The sequence below is a fragment of the Cinclus cinclus genome, chromosome 2, assembly GCF_963662255.1.
Source record: "Cinclus cinclus chromosome 2, bCinCin1.1, whole genome shotgun sequence".
NCBI classification, from domain to species: Eukaryota; Metazoa; Chordata; class Aves; order Passeriformes; family Cinclidae; genus Cinclus; species Cinclus cinclus.
In genome coordinates, this window is record NC_085047.1 from 15937360 (window position 1) to 15954645 (window position 17286).

At 41.6% G+C, this 17286-nt stretch overlaps 1 protein-coding gene across 1 annotated transcript; it reads right to left on the reverse strand.

The window, feature by feature from the left end:
- Positions 1–5272: 5272 nt before the first annotated feature.
- LOC134055451 (transforming growth factor beta activator LRRC32-like) lies at positions 5273–15416 on the reverse strand. Its single transcript, XM_062511806.1, has 3 exons — positions 15394–15416; positions 11929–12019; positions 5273–7213 (listed from the first exon to the last, which is right to left on the reverse strand). The coding sequence occupies exons 1-3, from the start codon at positions 15414–15416 to the stop codon at positions 5273–5275; spliced, it is 2055 nt and encodes a 684-aa protein (XP_062367790.1).
- Positions 15417–17286: the final 1870 nt, after the last annotated feature.

Genomic DNA, 17286 nt, shown 5'->3' on the forward strand with positions numbered 1-17286 from the left:
TTACTTGCCTGATGCCTGTGGTGTAACACAGGGACACATTCAAGAAAACACACAGTCTTCAATCACATATGTGAGGCAAGAAACTTCTGCTGAAGTCTGGTACAAAGTGTTTTCCAAGACATAATCATCAGTGAAAATGGGGGTTTGAATCTCTTGAATCTATGCTTCTTATCAGGATTTTTTGGAAGAACATTTTAAAGTGAAAGGCATTGGAGACATAAAACTTGTAAATATTATTTTTAAAAGTGTGAATTACAGTGTAAGTACTCATGATGAAAGAAATTTCTACAACATAAACCATTTTTGAATGAAAACCTTACCTGATGGGTCTCTTCTGGAATTTTGAAAGGTAACTACCATTATTTTATTTTATGTTCTTCCCATGTCCCAGCACTAACGGATATTTTAAAACATGAAAAGATTCATATAATTTCAACAGCCTAATATTTTATGCCTATTTTATTTTGATTTACTTTCTCTGCTTGATTTAGTGATAACTGGAAGGGATTTTATTTAGCATTAGCTGATTGAAATATTTCCTTATCTTCGCTAGAACAAATATAATAAAGGCAAACTGAATATAGTCATTATTTCAATTTTTTTTTTTTTAGGTTTTATTGTATGTGCTTTCAGCAGTAGGAATATCTGAATTCAAATTGAAGCTCTGGCTTCACAAAGTAGGTATTTGCCAACTTCATATTTTTCATAATTTCATGGGAAAATTTGGAAATATTAACTTTAATTTTGAGCTATAAAACTCAGGAAGAAAAAAAAATTATGTGAACTCAGACTTTCATGAGCTGACTAGCTCTGTTGACATCTGACATCATCAGCCACTTTTGCCATCTTTCCTGGACCTTTCTCCTACCAAATGCCTTCCACTACTTCAGTGCAGGGAACCGATACGAACAGACATCAGGTACAGGTTCTGTTTCTCTGCTACTCTATTCTTTACCTAAATGCATGACCCATTCTTATTTTCCAAAGATTTGGAGAATAATTTGGAACAGAAGGAGCCTCTGGAGAACTCCAATCCAGGTCCCTGATAGAAGCTGGGCCAACTTCAGTGTCAGAAGTAGTTGCTCAGGGCCTTGCCCTGATGAGTTTTGAAAGTCTCCAAGGTCTTTCCAGAGTCTGACCTCTCTCATTATGAAGAATTTTTCCCTTCTGTTTAACGTGAACTTCCCCAGCTGCAGCTCTCAGCATTTGTATCTTGTCCCTTCAGTGAACATTCCTGGGAGGAGCTGATATTTTTCCTTGTAGCTGCCCATCCAGTAAGGACAAAAGATTTCTCCTCAAGACTATCGCTTCTCCAGGCCCAATAAGTGTTGTTCCTGCTTCTGGTTCTAATTTCATCCTGACCATTCCTTCCCCATTCTTCAGTGTAAGGGTGACAGAGTACTACATTAGGCTGTCCAGGGAGATTGGTAGTGTCTCCTCCTCTGCAAATCTTTAAATCCCACGTGGACACAAACCTGTGCAATATGCTAGGGGTGAACCTGCTCTGGCAGTGAGGTTGAACTACATGATCTCCAGAGGTGCCTTGTAAACCTAAATTCCTGGTTTAGCTATTCTTCTTCTCTTCTCTTCTCTTCTTGTGCCATACCTCCAGCCTGGTTGCCAATTCCAAGTCTTCTATTTGGTGTTTTTTTCTACCTGCAAATGGAAGTCTCTCCTTCACTAATCTTCAGGACCAGGGACTCCCTTCTCCAGTCCCTTTTCTGGGAAAGTCAGGGACAGTAAAGAGAAATCTCTTCAATAGTCATCTTCCAGAATGTTTCTTCATAGAGTACACTGCTTATGAACTGGAAAATCATGAGTGGTTTGGATTGGATGGGACCTTAAAGAACACCTAGTTCCAGTCCCCTGCCATGGGCAGGGACACTTTGCACTAGACCAGGTTGATCCAAGCTCCATCCAACCTGGCCTTGAACACTTCCATGGATGAGGTATCCACAGCTTCTTTGCTATTTGTGCCAGTGTTTTACTACCTTCACAGTAAAGAACTTCCTCCTCAACTAAATCTCTGCTCTTATTTTAAAGCTGTTTCCCCTTTTCCTGTCACTATCTCCCTGTGTAAAAAGCCACTCTTCCTTTCTTACAAGCACCCTTTAGGTATAGAAAGGCTGCAATCAGGTCTCCCATTGTCTCCCAAATGTGTGTCTGATTCGAGAGATGCTAGAAATGGACTGGAGGAGGGAAAATGTGGAATTGATTTGGCTCTGCAACAGAGCAGAAAAACCATGATCAATAGATTGGGAGAAAAGAGACTTGGAGTTGCAGGATTGCTCTCTTATATTTGCCAAAATTTTGCTTAATATCATGTTACATCAGCCTCCAAATATCTTTGTGAAATAATGTGTAGCACAACAGGTCCTGCTCAGAAAGATCTTCCATGCGTTTTCAGTTTCCTTCCTCCCATTTCAGTTTCACCCCATTTCCCTGGTTACTTATACTTTTATTTCTGCTTGTTTCTCCACAGGCAAATAAAAGAGTACTGAATGACATGGGGAATAGATAGGGAGAGGAAATGCTTTGAGTTCCCAAAATATTAGCAGACAATTACTGTCTTGTATACTAACCCATCGTGGATAGTTTAGGGCTGAGAAGGGTCCCAGCAGAAATCTGTGGCCAGAGACTAGTAACCTGTGAGGGTGTTATTTTGTCTTGGCTTTTCAGAAAAAAATCAAGTTTCTGGAAACTTTAAGGTGCTTTCTAGCTTAAACCAATTTATGGTTCTGTGTTTCTCTTGTCCTGTCCCATGCAAACAGCTGCAGAAGAGAAAACATTTGTTGCATGTGGCAACTTAAAGAAAACACAGAGTTTGCATTGACTGCGTGAACCCCAAATGCTCTATCACAGAATCACAGAAGGATATTCCTTGGCTTAGCAGAAGGCGCTCTTGCAAGGACTTTATGAAAAAGCAACAAATGAGGGTGTCAATTTTGGTTGTAAAATTACAGGCTGTATTGTGCCTACTGTTCTGATTCCACTGGGATAGAGTTCATATTCTGTTTTGTTAAACCATGACACCAACCTTCTAGGACAATGGGGCTGACTGGTGGAAAGATGTGTAATGTCTTAGTGATGGCTACCTTTGATGTAGGATCAGGTACTTTGGCATTTGGTCTTCTTGCAAGCACAGTGACACACAGGAGAGGCAAGAGGTGGGGCTGTCATCTACATATCCCTATTTAAATAATTTTGAACAATGTAATGTAGAGCTCTCATTTTCCCTGTTTTCCCTCTCTTTGTGAATTTAGTCATATTTTCTTCCCCTCAAACTTATCGTCTCATCCATAGTAAAAGAATTGGCTGAAGCAGGCTTGGATCACTACTTAGTTGCTTATGCTGCTTAGAGAAAAACACAAATGAGCTGTGCTGCACTTTACTTCTGAGACTTATTGCTGCAAAAAACTATTTCTGCTCCCAGGGAAGTCAATGGAAGTCTAATTAGTCCCAGATGTTTAGTAATAACAAGCACTTCCTTTTTGTAGAGCAAAACAATAGCAGTGTTAAAACCATTAATTAAATGGGTTTGGCTCTGTCATCAGGTTATTAACTAATTCTAGTCACAGCAGCCAAGCTAATAATGTCTCTCACAGCAGGTGAAATAGTCTTGCCATTCTTGACACAGAAACTATGAACTCTGTCTGTGGCAAATGGGCATCTGAGCACACACCTTGTCTTGCTTTTGAGCTTCCAACTAATCCCTGGGATCACTGCTTGTGCAAGTATTCTCCTACAAGATTAAGAGCTTGAGCCATTGGCTTTTGTGTATGTTAGATCAGGCCCTATTGCTGCTGATGGTGTGTTCATTTCATAGGATCACAGAAATCACAAAATGGTTTGGTTTGGTTTGGTTTGGTTTGGTTTGGTTTGGTTTGGTTTGGTTTGGTTTGGTTTGGTTTGGTTTGGTTCGGAAGGGCTTAAAGATCATCTTGTTGCAATTCCCTCCCCTGGGCAGGGACATCTGCTAGACCAGATTGCTCCAAACCCCATCCAAGCTGGCCTTGAATACTTCCAGGGATGGGGCAGACACAACTTTTCTGGGCAACCTGTTCCAAATTCTTGCCTACATCTCCAGTGCATCTCCTTATTCTCCATTGGTTGTACTGTGTAATATGGAGCAGCTGTCTCTGCTTCAGGACCAGAAGGTAAAAGTCTAAGGTGCAGTCCAAATGCAACAGAAAAATAGGAAGACATTTCTTTCCATCTGTGGAGCATTCCAAGCTAGTGCTTTAATATATCCACAGCTTGTGCTTTTTACAAAATTCAATTGTTTTTATTGTACAAAATCCCACAATGAAAACTACCAGCCAGTTTCATACGTAACTGCTTAAAAATATAATTATACACCTTTTTTGTAGTGTGGAAGTTTTGACATTCACTAGCTGGAAGAAACAGAAATGGAGCAGCAATTTGAGTTCTTTACCTGGACACTTTCAGTTTGACCACTGTTTCTCTTATGTGCCTGAATGGACAGGTCCTGGCATTAACAGAAGACCTGATATACGTCTTTTTCAAAGACACTGAACCCTGTTAGCAGGTCAGGTTCCCACTCACTGTTATGTTCCCTCCAAAAGGGTGAATTTTCTGTGAGAATATGGGATATAACATTTGTCAGTCTCAACCATTAGCAACACAACAGGATAGCCATGTTAAACACAGCACAGAATGAGGACCTACAGAACTTTTCTTGCATCACATTCTCTAGGCAATAATATATTTCTGGGGAAAGACAGTAGAAAGACACATCTGAATAATGGCCCAGGACTGTGCTCCCTATGCATTATTTCACACTGGTTATCTTCAAAACACCTTTTTGCAGTCTAACCTCCCACGGCCTTTAAAAATAGATATACTATTTTTCTGCATTGAAAGGCAACCATATGCAGTGATTTCCCAACAGTTTTTCTTAGAAATATAAACATTTCAGTTCAATGTTAGCTGGTTGAAATTCATGCTCCAGGATTTATTTTTTTAAAAAAAAGCTTTCACCCCAGAGATGAGTTTCTTCACATTAAACTCAGTTAAATATATATTGCACATTTGGACCAAATTTCTCCTCTTTGAATTAAACCATGGATCTGCAAAACATGGCAAATTCTCCTTCCAGTCCCTGCAACCCATACCAGTGGTGTAATTCAGGGGCACTTCAAAAGCACTTAAAATCCACACCTGAAAATCAAAGATGAGAGTTTTACCCTTCATTTCTACACACTGTCAGCGTAGCACCCAATTTCTTCAGTTTTCAAGGCATTTTGTGTTACTATGCTTTAAACTGATGGGTAAAGTTCTGCCTGCGGAAGCAAAGAAATGAACCTACACCAATGATGATCACAGATAAAACCAACACAAACGTTAATATAATAAGAAAGTTGATTTTCTTCAGATCCTCTTTTTCACAGTCTTCTGGTCTAATGTTCCTGATGTTCATTTCATCCTGGTACCCAAAATTCTGAGTGTGCTGGCACATTAAATACTCCACGTTGGGGATCTGGACATTTTTGTTCTGGATCATTGATGAAAGCCAGATGTTTCCACAGCAGCTGAGTGGGTTCCCGGTGAGATACAAGTTTTTAAGTGAATTTTCTAATGCTAAAATATTGCTGTTCTGTAATGTACTGAACCTGTTGTTCCGTAGGTCCAGAACTTCTAGTGGAGAGTCACTATCCCACGTAGGCAGCCAGCTCAGCTGATTTTCAGAGAGGTTTAAATGTTTAAGGTGACTAAAACAAGGCAAGTCAATATTTAAATCTATCAGGCTATTACCATATAAATACAAACATTCCAGAGATTTTTCCAGACCTGATAATGCTTTAAGTTCTATTTTCAGTCCAGGGTTCATGGAGAGGTCCAAGGCAACCAGAGAAGTCTTGTAGAAGCTGTATGCTGGTAGGATGTTCAGCATGTTGTCAGCTAGGTACAAGTACTGAAGAGTAGGAGAACTGACAAATGATACACAACCACTTTCCTCTCCAGCAAGTCTTTGCTTAGCTAATCCTGAGTACATGCTGCAAAGGCTGATATTATTGCTCTGTAGATTAAGCAGTCTAAGGCTAGGAAGATTTGAGAAGATATCAAACTGCAGGGTTTGAAGATAGTTGTTTTGAATATAGAGCTCCTTCAAATTTGACAATGCACCAGCATCAAGGAGAAGGCTCTGCAAAACATTGTAGCTCAAGTCAAGGACAGTTAAAGTGATCAATGCGCTGTCATAACTTACTGCAAATGCCTGAAGACAGTTTTTACTGAGATTAAGGGTGTGAAGGGACAACATTGATTCAAAGAACTCATCTGGAATGGATTTGATCTTATTATAACTTAAGTCTAAATATACAAGCTGGGATAAATAAAGAGAACTTTTGTTTCTACTTTGCTTCTGATCAAGAAGATGGAAAGAAGCATTTAGCCATTCATTTTTCACATGGTCCATTTTATTATGAGGGGAATCAGCAGTGAGCTGAATTAAATTCTTTGATAAATTCAGAGATACCAGCTTATTTACCTGAGGGAACACTGGGAAGTGAAACAGTTTGTTTTCACTCAGATCCAAATACCTTAAGCTATATTCATCATCTGATTTTGTGGTATGGAAGGTCTCAATGCTGTTCCTGCTAAGGTCAAGTATCTCCAGCTGCCTGAGGTTAAAATCAGAGATGCAAGTAATTGAATTCTTTGAGAGATTGAGTTTGGACAAGCTCGCTAGAGTCTCAAAAGCACCTTCTTCTATTTCCATGATGATGTTGCTCTGAAGATCTATCTCCACAAGATTGGGAGATCCCTGAAACATCTTTTGTGATATCATTGTAATACTGTTGTCTACCAAGGAAAGATACTGCAGTGCTGGAGCTTCTTTAATGAAATACTCAGCCATCCCACTGTACAGACTGTTGTGGGACAAGTCCAGTATTTCCACCTTGGGTAAGAGTCCAATCCCCTCTGTGCCATTTTGAGCAAGTTCATATAAGTGATTGTTGGCTAAATTTATTTCCAGCAAACTCTTCATGTGTGCAAAGACTCCAGGCGTGATGGAACTTATCTGGTTAGAGCTTAAATCCAGACACTGAAGGAAAGTGTAAAATGATAATGACATTTCAGGAATGCTTTGAATCAGATTTCCCGACAGATCTATTTTGTTTACATTTGGATGGAGCTCAAGAGGGATTTGGTGGAGGTCTTTGTTGTGGCAAAATGCCTGAGAGTTTGCCTGCCAGAAAAAGAGAGAAAAGGAGTTATCACATGACAAATGAAAATGTCTTTGCATTAAATATAAGAAGAATAACATTCAGCATCTAGGCAGATTCTGCTTCTGAAACACTGATGACTTTTTCTGATCATTTGGACAGCAACAGCAACAATCCCAATTAGCTTATTTGCAGCTAACAGCACTTATTTAATTTTAAAGAGATTTCTGACTTCAAATAGTAGAGTTCTATCTGCATGTGATACCTATTAAAAGTTCTCCTGTTTGTACCTTTCTCCAGGACTCATTTGAACAGTCCCTAGTTTCTCTGCAATCAAGCACTGTTACCTCATTTTTGTGCTGATGTTTAATTTTCTCCCTTCCATCACTGTATTAGATTTTGCAGACTCTACTTGCAGTAGTAAGCAGCTTGGAAGAGCTTCACTCTGTTGGCAGTGTTGGTTCCAAGGAGGCTTAAAAACCTCTAAGGATCCTACGGCACAAACCCTTTCTCTCCTTCGTAGCCACATGTTCAAATATGCCTTTCCTTAGCCATGGCTTAGTTAAGCAAGGCAGCTTTAACCAAATACGGTCATTCAACAACTGTGACATTTCTGATGACAACCCCCAAACTCATTCTGATTTTATCTTCCATGTTTATCCTTTTCCTAAGACAACAGTTCCCTTCTACGTGCATGGGGAGCACGCCTTATGAAGCCATCCACACAAGACACGGTTGATACAACACTGAAAACACAAATTATGTAAATTCAGTTTTTGAGAGGGAAAAAGATGTGATATGCAGTGAGTGTCAGCCTTTTCAGGCCAATTCTCATCAGTACGGGGAAAAAAAACAAGCATCAAAGTCAAATCCATCTTCTGGATGCATCTGTGTTTAATTGCAGCTAGGACTGAGTTCTGTGTCCAGAACAAAATTTGGTGTGTGTGTTCATAAGGAACATTGGAAACATGAACACAACCATCCTTACATAACCATCAAGTTCTAGTTTGTCGTTTTGGAGAACATCGAGCATCAGGAGGAAATGGAAAGGCTTAGGCAGCATTTAATTTACTGGAGAAAAAGTCTTGTTATTAATGTATTGGGTGTCTGAAGGGAAGGGAAGGGAAGGGAAGGGAAGGGAAGGGAAGGGAAGGGAAGGGAAGGGAAGGGAAGGGAAGGGAAGGGAAGGGAAGGGAAGGGAAGGGAAGGGAAGGGAAGGGAAGGGAAGGGAAGGGAAGGGAAGGGAAGGGAAGGGAAGGGAAGGGAAGGGAAGGGAAGGGAAGGGAAGGGAAGGGAAGGGAAGGGAAGGGAAGGGAAGGGAAGGGAAGGGAAGGGAAGGGAAGGGAAGGGAAGGGAAGGGAAGGGAAGGGAAGGGAAGGGAAGGGAAGGGAAGGGAAGGGAAGGGAAGGGAAGTCTGCTGAATCTTAACTTCTATGGAGAAGAAGAATCCAGATTCCATGACACAAAGCTTTTCAGAAATCAAGCAAATATTTAAAGTAAAAAATATTAAATCCCATCTGCTTTATATGAAATTTGAGGTGAATGAAGTGGCAGATCTGTTTAGGATAAGTGGAGCAACAGTCAGCATTTTATGAATCTCTTTTGCATCATCTTAGTTCTGGAGACTAAACAAGAATGTGTCAGAGAAGTGCTAGTGCTCATCCAAGCTTTAGATGTATACGAGCTGCTCCACAGTGCTTCCCATGACATATTTTTCCCAGTGATCCCAAGTAAATTGACTATTAAAACCTAAACCCCTTCCTCTTTTCCCTTCAGCTCACTTAAATCTCCCTCAGCTAAAAAAAATATTAGAAAAAAAATAAGGAAATTTTCTGGCTTCTCCCTGAAAATATTTCTTTCCTGCAATGTGACTGTATACTTCCTCATTTTGAGTTAAATTATGACAAGAGTTGGCCTTATTTCTCAGGCACAAATAGCAGGGTGGGAAACCTCTTCTTACTCATTTATGGAAGAGGAAGAAGCCAGGAGGATACAAAAAATCCAGAGTAAAAAAGCAGGAACTGCTTTGCATCCTAAGGCAGATGCCAGGTTTCTTCTCACACTTTCAGCCAGATCCCACCAATTGCAGAGCACCCTCCATTCCCCATGGGTACTTAGAATCTTACTGAAGTCCTGGTGCAACTCCTGTCAATACCAGCAATGTGCTTTTCAGTGAGGCTGATGGGGAAGAGGTCAGCCACTGTTCACCATGTATGTTGCATGATTTGGCTTTTAATCTGCATCCATGGAAGCCTCCCAGTGATAAAAGGGACTAATGAAATCTACATTTCCCACTGTCTGCCATTTGTTCCTATAACATTTCCACTCTCATTTTTCATTTTAAACTTTCATTCCTTTTCACTGACTATTTTGATCCTTACTAAATATCTTATCTTTTCTCTTCTCCACCATATTTTCTCCCCCAAGACTCAAACTGCATGAATTTCATTCTTATCAGCAGTAAGGGGAAAAAAAGAAGGATGAAGTAACCCTCTGTGGGATGGAGCAAAGAGTATCTGTTTGGTTTCTCTCCTCTCACCCCTTAGTCCAATGGGTAGGTAGCCTGAGACTGGTAAATATGTTTTTGTCAGTCTCATGTTCTGACTTCATCATCTCTTCCAGTGCTGCCATCAGTTTGTTTCAACCCCATTGTCAAGAAATACTGGAGGGTGTGGACCACTTGGTCCCATTAAGATGCTGGTAAAAAAAAAAACAAAAAAAAACCAAAACCAAAAACAAAAACAAAAACAAAAAAAAACCAGTTCAAAAGCTGGGCATCATTTGGTTTCTGACTCCAATTCTTCAGTGCTCAGCACTGGGTGGAAGTTGTCAGCCACCTCAGCAAGAGCCCTACAAAGAGGAGTTGGACTCAAGTCTGCCCTTGAACTCTCCTTTATCAATTCATGAATATTTGAACCAAGAATCTGGGCTGGAGCCACTTTCCACTGACCTGTACTTGTATGGTGTCCCTGACTATTCTTAGAAGAGCTAAGGTAGAAGCTTAGCTACACAATCAAACCTTAGCATTTTGCCCAGATACGACACATCAGCTGACCTATGGCATCTGGTTATGCATCTGTCCTTGCATCACCTCAGAGCAAGGTAAAATATAATTTCCTAAAATCCCTTCCCTTCTATAAAATATTTGAAATCTCCTCCTTTGCCAATTAACATGAACTAATGAATCATGACAAACTGAGAGATGTGCCATAACAGGTACCAGTGCAGTTCATCCCCATGTCAGGGGTCTGCTAGGGACTGCTTACTTCCTAAAACCTCTTGTAGAAGAGTTTAGTTCGGCAACAGAACCATCAGTGGTGACTCAGAAAGTGGCACAGGTTTCTGACTCATGCTTCTTCCATGAGATTTGAGACTAAAGTTTCCACTTCTGAGCCTCTGCTATTCCAAAGGTGTCACCACAGGGAAAGCACCAAATAAAACAGTGAGTCTGTGATGCAGTGCAGGACTGTCAATGGACAGCTAATCCAGCAGCTGCTTCCTTCTTTGAGCTGTGTTTGGACCTACACCAAATGCCCAGTGAAGGAAGGCAATCAGCATGGACATCAGCAATGCCGAGCTGTTGATTTACACAGACGAGCATCCTGGCCCCTGACTGCAGTGTGTTTTCTGTCAGGGCTGATTTTATCCAAGCGTAGTTGTGTTGTTGGCTTGACGAAAGCAGTTTACAGTGGAGTAGTGCAAGCAAGCATGTGTTTACTTCTCAGCAATCAGCCTGGTCTGTGACCCGTCAAGGAACAGGATGAAGCTGCTTGGATTATGGCGTGTCTTACCCAGCCTTCATGTGACTGTGACATGGGACCCAGGCTGTCCTGTTTACAGTGGCTTCATCAGTGCTCCCTCCCCAGCCAAGGAGCTGAGCTACCCAGTCACCTTCCCAAGATCTTTTTATATATACACTAGGTCTTAATTTTTCTGGAATTCAGGAAGTGCAGCAATATGGCAGGGTGGGCAGGAATGGAATGAGTCCCACAAGGGAGATGTGTACAGCTAGTAAATTATTTTTTCCCTATTTTGGAAATTCTTGAGGATTTGTGCTGAACAACTTCAATGTTCAAGGGGGAAAAAAAGTATTTTTAAACATCCTGGTACAGTCAGAAGCACTTGAAGAGGGAAAGGAGAAAGTTCAGCTGCGAATAACATTTATAATATTGTACCAGGTGCTTACAAAAATTCAAGGAGCAGATTTTGTACTGGAGCAAAAGTCATTGTCATTTCTCTTTGCTCCAGTAAAGTTAGGTACAACTTCCCTGGAAGAAATGTTGTGTCAGTGCAGAGGAGGTCAGTGTATTTGTTATTAAAAAAGAGCTGGTATAGAAGTATTTCACAGAAGAAGCTTTAATTAAAGTACAAATAACAACTGACAATAAGGAGTTGATTTAAAGTCTGTTCTTTCTCTGTCTTAGCCACACAAACCCTGTATAATATTAGGGAAATCAAGTCAAATTTCTTTCAACCAGCTTGTCTTTATGCAAACCAAGATAACAACCCTTCTTTGCCTGCCCCTGCCCCCTCCTTTGCTGTCACTACAACAAAGACACAAGCTGAAGACAGACAGCTAAGCATCCCCTAAACCTGCAAATGCCACCTCTGCCATCACCAGGACCAGGAAGCCTGGTCCTGGGGGTTTTCCTTCTCAGAGACTTGTGCAGTGCCTGTAACAAGGGGGTCCCAACCTCACTCAGGATCTCAAGGGGCCTAAGTAAAGAGACAGCCTTACCATTTCACAGGATGCCCCCTCTGAGAGTTGATAGTTAGAGGTTTCTTTGTTCAGTGCTGCCAGGAAGAAGATGATGTACAGTTTCATGGCTCTGCAGGTAAAAAAAAAAAATTACAGTTAGATTTCATATGGGACACAGTGGTCAACACATGAAAAAGTTGGCACCAGGTCATCATCTAACATGGAGAAGAACACAAGCAGTGCAATAAATTAAGATATCTCTGAGCATACTGCACTAGTGACCCACTTGTGTAGCTTTGCATCCCTTTCAGCCTCGTAGAAAGAGATCTATATGAGGATTGAAAGGAAGGTTCAAGGCATTTCATGGGTTTTCCCCAGTGCAATTTTAGCTGCTGCCTAAATTATATCCAGGACACTCAACAAAGTCCAGATGTTCAAGCTGGGCAGGGTGTCTGACATCATGGAGAAAGAGAACTACTGAAGACTGAGGTATCTTCACACTCCCCATAGACACAGCACAGGCGCTTTCAACTGGGCTGAAGTTTTGGGTGCCATGTCCTGAGCAAAGCCAATGGGTGCTGCTCAGGAACAACCAGAAGTAGGAACAGTTTTCTTTTCCATCCACAACACTTCCTACTCCGCTTACCCCAGAATATCAAAGAGCTTTCACACATACATCCTCGCTGAGTTAATGCAAACAGCTTAAGGAGTGGACTGAGATTTTTCAGTTTATACATTCCAGGTACGGACACTCTTTTAAATACATTTGACAGGAGATCATAGAACCATATGTTCCACAGAATCACAGAATATGTAAAGTTGGAAGGAATTCACAAAGATAATTGGGTCCAGTTCCTGGTTCTGCACAGCACCATCCCCAAGAGTCACACCCTCTGTCCAAGACTGTTGTCCAAATGCTCCTCGAAGTCTCTTAGGCTTGGGTTGGAAGGGACTTTTAAAAGTCATCTGGTGCAATCCCCCTGCCATGGACAAGGACAGATGCCTTACAAAGAGACAGATATAAAATAGAATGAATTTGTGTGAAACAGAATTCTTAAGAGCTTAACTGTTTGGAAAGCACTCCATAAAAGAGCACAGAACTGCAAAAGGAGCAAACAGCACTGGGAGATCTGTCACTGGACAATGGGGAAAAATGGAACCAAAGCCAAAGGCAAGCATTCCTGCTTCAAACAACTCCAAATGCAACCTTCTACCCACAGAGCAATGAAAAGCTGGAAGGAAAAGAAGTCAGATCATTCTCAACTGATGGAAATGCCTCTGCTGAGTCACTTTGATGGATGCAGCTGATGGCCCTTCACAGCATTGACAGTCATTGAACAGCAATGCCAACAAGTTCCTGATGGAAATCTGCCCATTTCTCCCCTTCCCAACCAGAGAACAGAGCTGTGTACTAGGAACAGAGGAACTGGGGAGGATTAGAACACAGCTACTATGTGTACAGTTTGCATATTCCTTCCATTTCACAAGAAAATCCCAGTGATGGGTTTGATCAGATGACCTGTGACCCCAAGGTGAAAGAAGGGGTCTCAGTAATGGGATCAGAAGTGTGTTCCATCCTGTTAAAATCAAACCAAGGATGTTAATTCTCTACCATTGAATCAATGTTTGCAAAATATGCTGAAATCATACGATGGAAGGAGGAATTGCCAATACCACCATGTGTAATGTTTCTGTTGTCCCCCTCTGTTCTTCATTCCCCATGTTTAGAGCAGCTGGGACCTCCTTTAAGGAGGAGAAATCTGTTTTTATCATTTGAGTATTAATTTGCTGAGGTGGCAATAAAAGATGAACATGCCAATGACTACAAGGCTTTTCTCCAAGCCCTCAAAGGAAAATCCTTTCTGTTCAGAAGCAATGAATTAACCTGAGGATATTAACCACAACAGGGCACCACCCTAAGGGACAGCACATGGCCCATGTGCTCTGCAATGTCTTCCCTTGTCACACTGGCAGTGCAAAAAAAGATCCCTTTGCCTCTTAAATAGTAAACCTGACACAGTCCAGCATCTTAACGTTCTTTGTAATTTCCTAAATTTTAGGTTTCTAAAGCAATTGGGAAATTGATGTATTTGAACACCAAAAAAAAATGACATAATGGTTTTCTGTGCAAGGCAAATCTGTAACAAGCAAGGATGCTGTCCCGCAAGGTGCTTCTAAGGTGGCTGTCACATCCTGAAGCTCTTCAAGGATGTGGTGGTCTCTTCCAGCATAGGACAACATAGACTCTGTCCTCACAGAACCATTTAGTTTGGAAAAGCCCTCTAAGACCACCAACTCCAACTGTTCTCCCAGCACTGCCATGGCCACAACTATCCCATGTCCCCAAGTGCCAAATCCCCAAGCCTGTTAAACCACTACAGCAACAGGGTCTCCACCACTGCCCTGGGCAGTCAGTGCCAGTGCTTAACAGCCAATGTGGTGAATAATTTTTTTCCTAATATCCAAACTGAACCTCCCCTGGCACAACCTGAAGCTACTTCCTCTTGACCAAGAGGTAAAGCCCATGGTAAAAGCCCAACCTCCTTGCTCACGGAGATTCCCTTCCTAGGGTAGTTTTCAGTTCAGCTGTCCAGCTGAGGAGCTTTTCCTGCCTAGCTTTTCTCCAAACAACCTTTAGATTTCTTCTCAGCAACCTCTAGTGTGACACATCAGTGCAACCCCCTCTTTTCTACCGTCTGGGTAGGTCTCAGCATCCCTCCACCCTCTCCCAGGGCCAAGCTCAGTTTACAGGACCCCCATTCACTTGGTGTGAGAGAGGACATCTACTGACACTAAACCCTTCCTGTGGGCATTGATCTCTCTATCCACAGCTTACAAAAACAGTTTGGGAGCAGCAGTAGCAACAACTCAACTTAAAGGAGGTTTTTTTTTTTTTGCTTTGAGGCTTCCACAGAGCCAGCACAACTCAGAGCAGGATTGAGCTCTGAACCCTATTTAAATCCACAGCTTTCCATCACAACACTTCAATATCACCCAGTGCCAACCCCAGCTGAAAAATACAGGTGGTTTAAGTCAATATCATCCCCAAGGAGTGTTAGTAAGTCAGTCAAATAATTCTAGAAAAAGTGTACCTTAATCATGACAGCATGTCCACTTAAAAAAATAGGAAATGCAGGGAAGGCAGAGAAGACCAGTAATTTGCCCCACTATACATTTAAAACCATGGAATAATAAAAATTTATTCCCAGTTTCCACTTCAGAATAATGTTTGCCTCCATCTCTATTACAGTATACTCCTGAAACTATTTCATAGATTATGTTTGCAGCTAAAAAAGCAGCACTTTCCAGATTTCCCCCAAACATAATTTTTGTTACTGCTTAGACAATTAACGGAGATGCTCTCCTGTGCCAAGGAAAGTTAAATACAAGAGAACACACAGAATACAAATCACACTTCCCAGGGTCCGATCCTTTTCCACATAAGACTCTTTCCTGTTAAATTAGAGCCTTCAGGGGTAAAAATAGTAACTATTTCACATTTACCTTGTTTCAAGGGCTTCTTGCATCCCCAAACACTGCTTATCATCTCTGTAAAAAGCATATCCAGCTCTTCAAAATCAATTCAGTCCTGGTATCAATGCAATTATACTTCAGCTTCATGTTCACCCATTCAGGACACCTAGAGGCTCACTCATAACTTCAGAATGAAGACGTTTTCAGGGAAATGACCTTATTTGGAACAGCGTGTGCTTTAAATTATTTTGCTTGTCTTCCTCTCCACTCCTCCCCGGGCTTTTGCTGGGTCCTAGCCACCGCTGTGCTCTGGACAGAGTCAGCTACTGTGTGACACCCTGAAGCCCTTCTTTGGGGCAGGCATTGAAAAATGGGGGGATTTTTGCCAGAGGAACTGCCAGGATCAGCTTGCTCAGGAGAATAAGTAAACTTGTTTGCAATGCCATTGTTTGGATGTGTGCTTGGGGCATGACAGTGTGTTTATTTTGGGTTTTTGTGTCCACAAGTTACATTCCTGGAGGGTTGTAGCCTCCTGCACCTAAATCTCTCTCTGCATCTTTAGGGAAACAGCGCTTGAGGATTAAATGTTTAAAATTCATGGCTGATAAATATAAACCCCAGAATCTGGAAACCTATTCTGGAAGAAATAACATTTTTTTGCAGTCATCCTGCTAATGAGAGTGTGACTGCAGTCCGCTGGTAACATGGGGGTCCATCGTTGGCTACAACACCCTTGATGGATTTTCACAGCTTGAGGCAGGAATTAGGGATAAAGGCCTCCATAAAGGCATTTTCAGATGAGCTGCTGAATTCTTGGCTGTAAGTACATAGGGCTGCATATACTGGATCCACTGGGAAGAATTCCCTCTGCAAAGGAATGCTTTTGTCATGCAGAAGATGATTTCAATTTGCCCAAGTTCAGCATCTTATTTATTATTTTGTGCTGCCCTCTAGAGCTGGAGCAGCTGGTTTCCTCATTTCCTTTTGCTAATTAAGTCCTGCTTCAGGAAAGTCCACCTCTACATAGATTTCCCTGCTGTTTTCTCCCAGAGACACAAGCCTGAACTGCCACAACACAGTTTTCCCCTGGCTGAAATAATATGCCAAAGAGCTGGGCTCTCAGTTTGCTTGGTAATGCACCCTGAAATGAGAGGTATAAATCACAGAATTACAGACTCTCAGAATGGCTTGGTTTGGAAAGGACCTTAAAGTTCATCTAATTCCAGCACCCCTGCCATGGGCAGGGACACTTTTCACAGGTTGCTCGTCTGGCTATAAAAATACTATTAGAAGGTGACAGGGGAGGGCATGATCAGGTGCAATGGATAGAAAGACGCACATTAAGCTCTCAGGAGAATTGTCCACCAGTGAGATTATCACAGCCTCAGAGAAGTTTTGCTTGACTGGGCTCTCATCCCATTAATTTTGATCACCTTCCCCCAAGCATGTCATGTCTTGAGCTTCACTTTGCAGTGCTGTTTTTCACTTCACCCCTTTGGCATGCTCCCTGGAGTCAAGCTCTCCATCTGCAATCCCCTTGGGGTAAGCAGGAAGCTCATGTTGAAACTGGGGACCATTGTTATATCCAGAGATTTAAATCTTTTTTGGATGCTCTGGGTTTAGAGTTTGCCTTGTCAGCAGTGGGCAGTAGCACTTCAAAAGCACAGGCACCTTTGCAAGGCAAACCTTAAATATTTCAGTTCAACAAGGAAAATAAATATATTTTTAATAAGATATTTTGATCCGATTTAGACTACAAATATCATGCCTCTAATTAAGAGTAGCAAGTGACCAGGATGATGGCAGTTTCAAATTTTTCTACACCTAGATGTTCAGAGCACTTTAGGAAGTCTGGATTTACAGGAATAAAAACAGCCGAGATTTTGAGCTTTTTTAAAAAGCCAGCTCTGTTCCTTAGGCTGT

Coding starts and splice junctions, on each gene's coding strand:
- LOC134055451 (XM_062511806.1), bottom strand. CDS start 15,416: ATGCAAGAAGCCCTTGAAACAAG. Junction 12,020..15,393: donor CAAGAAGCCCTTGAAACAAG/GTAAATGTGAAA, acceptor TTTTACCTGCAG/AGCCATGAAACTGTACATCA. Junction 7,214..11,928: donor AGGGGGCATCCTGTGAAATG/GTAAGGCTGTCT, acceptor TTTTTCTGGCAG/GCAAACTCTCAGGCATTTTG.